Source organism: Nannospalax galili, unplaced genomic scaffold, assembly GCF_000622305.1.
Source record: "Nannospalax galili isolate Female #2095 unplaced genomic scaffold, S.galili_v1.0 scaffold269, whole genome shotgun sequence".
NCBI classification, from domain to species: domain Eukaryota; kingdom Metazoa; phylum Chordata; class Mammalia; order Rodentia; family Spalacidae; genus Nannospalax; species Nannospalax galili.
In genome coordinates, this window is record NW_008359530.1 from 671,812 (window position 1) to 676,534 (window position 4,723).

General features: G+C 44.5%; 1 protein-coding gene across 2 annotated transcripts in view; it reads left to right on the forward strand.

Annotated features, from left to right (window-relative positions):
* Positions 1 to 1,432: 1,432 nt before the first annotated feature.
* Snrpg (small nuclear ribonucleoprotein polypeptide G) overlaps positions 1,433 to 4,723 on the forward strand; it is a 6,646-nt gene continuing 3,355 nt past the window's right edge. Inside the window, exons 1-2 of one of the 2 annotated variants that reach the window (XM_008823247.3) lie at positions 1,433 to 1,558; positions 3,961 to 3,983. In XM_008823247.3, the coding sequence (XP_008821469.1) occupies positions 1,527 to 1,558; positions 3,961 to 3,983 (55 nt within the window). In that variant the 5' untranslated portion in view covers positions 1,433 to 1,526. The remainder of the gene's footprint in view (positions 1,559 to 3,960; positions 3,984 to 4,723) is intronic. The other variant, XM_029558745.1, reaches the window with a different exon arrangement.

Here is a 4,723-nt window from a genome sequence, read left to right on the forward strand (position 1 = left end):
CAGGACAAAAAGTAGCAACTTGGGCCAAGGAATGCTGTGACTCCTGTAGAGCAAAAGAAAGGCACACGCCTCCCATTTACCAAATGCCATTTTTGCCTGGGGCCTTTGCACCATACAGTGTTCTGCGCCCCACCCCCCCAAGGCACCTTATCTTTTGGATAAGGGTACCATGTTGTTTTTGTACCAACCTCTTACTTGAAATGGTAATGTAGCTGTTTGTTTGCTGTGTCAAACCTGTGATGTATTTTCCTAGATGTTTGGTTTTTAAATAAAGTTTCATTGTCTCCAATTATTGTGTTTCTTTCCTACTATCTGAAGTAGTGAATACACTGTCAGTATGCTGTGGAATTTTTAAGGAGGTCCTGAATGCAAATTAGTTCTGTGTTCTGATACAGAGATGGTTCACTGTAAATGGGAAAACCAGGGAAGGCCAGGGCATTGTGACTTAATGTAGAAGATATACAGACTGCAGGTTGTGGTGGTGCCTGCCTGCAATCCCAGCACTTAAAAGGCTGAAGCCTCGAGTTTGAGTCCAGTCTGGCCTATAATAGGCCCTGACTCAAAAAAAGAAAAAAACAAAACAAAAAACTTCTGACTTAAGTTTTTTAAGTCACCTAATTTTGTGTAGCAGTGGATGCACGCATTTTACACTGTGCACTTAATATGGGAACTCGATACCTCTGAACATTTGTGTGGTGTGCCTGGTCTTTTAGGTGATAAGTGGGAGTCTGTAGGCAGTGTTAGAACTGCAAGCCTATTGGTAACGCTCCATCACACTCCAGGGCTCTAGAGTCACATCAGAAGAAATCCAGCACCCCTTCCTCTCCTCATGCAAATAGACCATTCGGTAACTTGGACGTTACAGGAACCCTCAGCTTCGCCTGGGTGTGCTGTGGGAATACCGCAAAAATACTCGGTATTTCAACCAGACATAGTAGCGCTTGCCTTTAATCCCAGCCCTCCGGAGGCAGAGACAGGAGAATTATCAGTGAAATGGAGGCTAGCCTCACAGGCTGTTCCAAGCCACTTACAAACAAAATACTATATGTTTTATGTAAGTAAACAGCTGGGCTGGGGCCCGCACACCTGAAATCCTAGCACTCCCTGAACCTGCGGCAAAAAGACAAAGGGTTCAAGGCACACCTCAACTACATAGCTAGCCTGGATTACGTGAGGCTCAAAAATAAAGGGGAAAGGGAAAGGAAACAGAAAAGAGTGAGGCGAGAGAAAAAAAGGGAAGAAGACGTAAGAGGGGTGACACAAAGGAAACGCAGTCGAACCCGGCCTCTCCGTCCTGGCCAATCACCGATGACGCAACCGGAAGCGGGACGCAGAGAGGCACGTTCATGCTTCCCCTCGGTATCGCGAGCTGAAGGGTGACGATTACGGGAAAACGATTGGCTCGTGGGGCAGTGACGTCAGACGCCAACCTAGCTGAGCCCGCCGCGCGGGAGCGTGGGGAGCGTGGGGAGCGTGTTTGGCTAGCCGATTCTTCGCAGCCGTGCTGTGCCTGCTGAGGAGCCGCCATGAGTAAGGCCCACCCTCCCGAGCTGAAGAAGTGAGTAGAGCCCTTCTCCCGGCCCGCGCGTGGAAGCCGGAAGCCGGTGCGGACGACGCAGTCGCACGGTCGACATGGTTACCTCCGTAGGCGCCTCGGCGACCCGGCCGGGTCAGGCGTGAGGTCGCCCGTGAGGCGAAAGTCCCTTGGCCTTAAAAAATGCGTTTGAAAGTTGAAGTCGTGGTGTGCCTATTGTTCCAGCACTCGGGAGACTAAGGCCGCGAGTTCGAAGCCAGCCTAGGTTACCAAGTGAGATCTGTCTCAAAACGTGTTTGTAACGTTTCTTTGACCGTTAGAAATCTCAATCCTTTTTCCTGCCTTCCAGGTCTTTTAATATTATTTATGTGTATAAGTATTGCCTGCGTGTATGTGAGTGCCCTCGGAGGACAGAAGAGGGCGTCGGATCCTCTGGAACTGCAGTTACGGACAGTTGTTAGCCGCCATAGGGGTGCTGGGTTTCCAACCTGGGTCGTCTGCAAGAGCAGCCATGTCCAGCCCCGGTGTTTGGTTTTTTTTTGTTTTTTGTTTTTTTTGATGTATCGTGAGAAGCATGTCGTGTTTCAATAAACGTGCGCTTTCCTGTTGCACACATTAAGAGAACTAGGTTTCTGGTACATCTCCACGTGCACATGTGCTTTACTCTTGTGTTCAGGTTGAACTTCAGTGTGGTGGTGTAGTGCCTTGCTCTGATGATAGATTTGTGAAAGAACATTCTCTTAATCAGAGAAAGCTAATTTTGCGGGACTTTGTTGTGCGCTCAGTAAAATTAAACAAACATCCTTTAACAGGATCCAGTTTATAAAGTTTTGGGTCCTCAGGCACTTCCTGACTGACCTGAACCTGCCTGGATGTAATGATTTTTTTTTTGTCTGGACCGTGCCAAGGAGAAATTCTGCATAAAGTGTTCTGATTGTACAGACTGAGACATTAGTACTGGATCAGTTTTTCTGGTGTAGCCTTGCTTGCTTGCTTATTTGAGACAGAATCTCACTATGTAGACCAGGCTAACCTCAGACTCACAGAGATCCAGATTAAAAACATGCTCTTGCATGAGGCTCTGGGTTCATCCTTCAGTACAGCAAGGAAGAGAAGGGGGAAAGGAAAGGAAAGTTTACGTATTTTTTTGCTTGTTGCTGGAAGAAGCAAAAACTAATTTAACAGGCCAGTGAGATGCTCAGCAGGCAAAGGTACTCACTGCCAAGTCTGATAACCTGGTTGTTGAAGGAGAAAACTAACTCCTACAACAACCTCTTTTTTTTTTTTTTGGTCTTTTTGAGACAGGGTCTCGCTCTAGCCACAACTAGCCTGGAACTCGTAATTTGACTTGGTTTATTATATTTTTATACTGTCTTTAAAATGGGTTTTCATATTCAAATTGAAGTTTCAAAATATGTATGTATTTCACTAAAACATAAATTACATGTTGAGATCTGTCCTGAACATGGAAGTTTAGTATTTTAGTATTAAATAAATGGTACAGGCTTGTAATCCCAACACTTGGGAGGCTGAGGCAGGAAGATTGCAGGTTGAAGGCCAGCTTGGGCTACACAGTTTCAAGCCAACCTCAGTCTCAGCTATGTAGTAAGACTGTCTAGGGCTAGAGAAATATCTCAGCTGTTAAGAACACTGGCCGCCCTTCCAATTTTTTGTTTTGTTTTTTTATTTTTGAGACAGAACTTCTCTGTAGCCACAGCTAGCCTAGAACTCAGACTTGCAGAGATCCGTTTACCTCTTTTTCCTGAGTGCTGGGATTAAAGACACACACCACCATACCCAGTCTATCTGGACTTTTAAATGGGGTCAATGACTGTGGTCAGTGAATCAACATAGTCCTGAACAAGAGTGTTTTTGTAATTTCAGTAGTATAACTACCTAATAAGAATTAATATCTTAAAAATCTCCCATTTTTACCTTGCCCCGTTCCAAATTACATTGTTTTGTGTATCAAATTTAACAATGCCTGCTTGTAAGTGTATCGCTTTCTTGCATTGTGCAGGAGGCCAGAAGAGGGCATCAGATCCCCCAGAACTGGAGTTAAGGATAGTTCTTAGCCACCATATGGCTGCTGGGACCAAACTGGGTCCTCTGGAAGACTAGCCAGTACTCTTAATCTGCTGACCCATCCCTCCAGCCCATCTATTGTACATACTACTTTTTACGTGTATTTATTGTGTTGGTGTAGTGTATGCATGCCAAGACATGGGTATGCGGGTCAGTACAACTTAAGGAAGTAGTTCACTTATGGGTTCCAGGGGTCCAAACAGGTCATCAGGCATAGCAGCAAATATCCTTACCCACTGAGCCATCTCACTGGTTCAGCTTTTATCAAATTAATTGTACCTATTCTGTGCTTGTTTATGCTTAGAATTTTTTTAAGTAAATCATAACTCTTGCTTTTTCAGATTTATGGACAAAAAGTTATCATGTAAGTAAGTTTGTTTTGTCTTTTCCACCAAATTCAATTTCTTTTTGTGTGTTAGCGGTATATAATCTTTGGATTATACACTTTATAAAATGTAAAGTACACAGCCACTAATTCATTTCTGTTAATTATTCAGCTTCATCAGAATTCTGTTCTAGCTAGACTCTTTTCTTGCCTAATTTCCGATTGCCCTTAATTCTTTGGATTATTCATACGTGCCTCCTTGACACTGACAAAATTGATATGTGTTTCCTATGTTGTAATACCTGAAGGTTATCAACTTTTTCCCTTTAAGCATGTTAGACAAGCAACACACATTTCTTGTGACTATGTAGGAAAAACAGATTTTAACTAGAAACCTGATCCATGCAGTAGTTGACGTATATAAGAATTGAAAACATGGGGCTGGTTGGCTGGGCATGGTGGTGTACGCCTTTAATCCCAGCACTTGGGAGGCAGAGGTTGGCGAATCTTTGTGACTTCAAAGCCAGCCTGGTCTACATAGTTCCAGGACAGCTGGGGCTACGAGGAGACCCTGTCTCAGAAAGACAAAAAAAAAAACATGGGACTAGAGAGATGGCTCAGCGGTTAAGAACACTGGCTGTTCTTGCAGAAGACCCAGGTTCGAATCCCAGCACCCACATGGCAGCTAACAACTGTCTGTAAGTCCAGTCCTAGGGAATCCAATAGATTCTTCTGTCCTCTGTGGGCATTGCACAACACGGGTACACTTACCTACATGC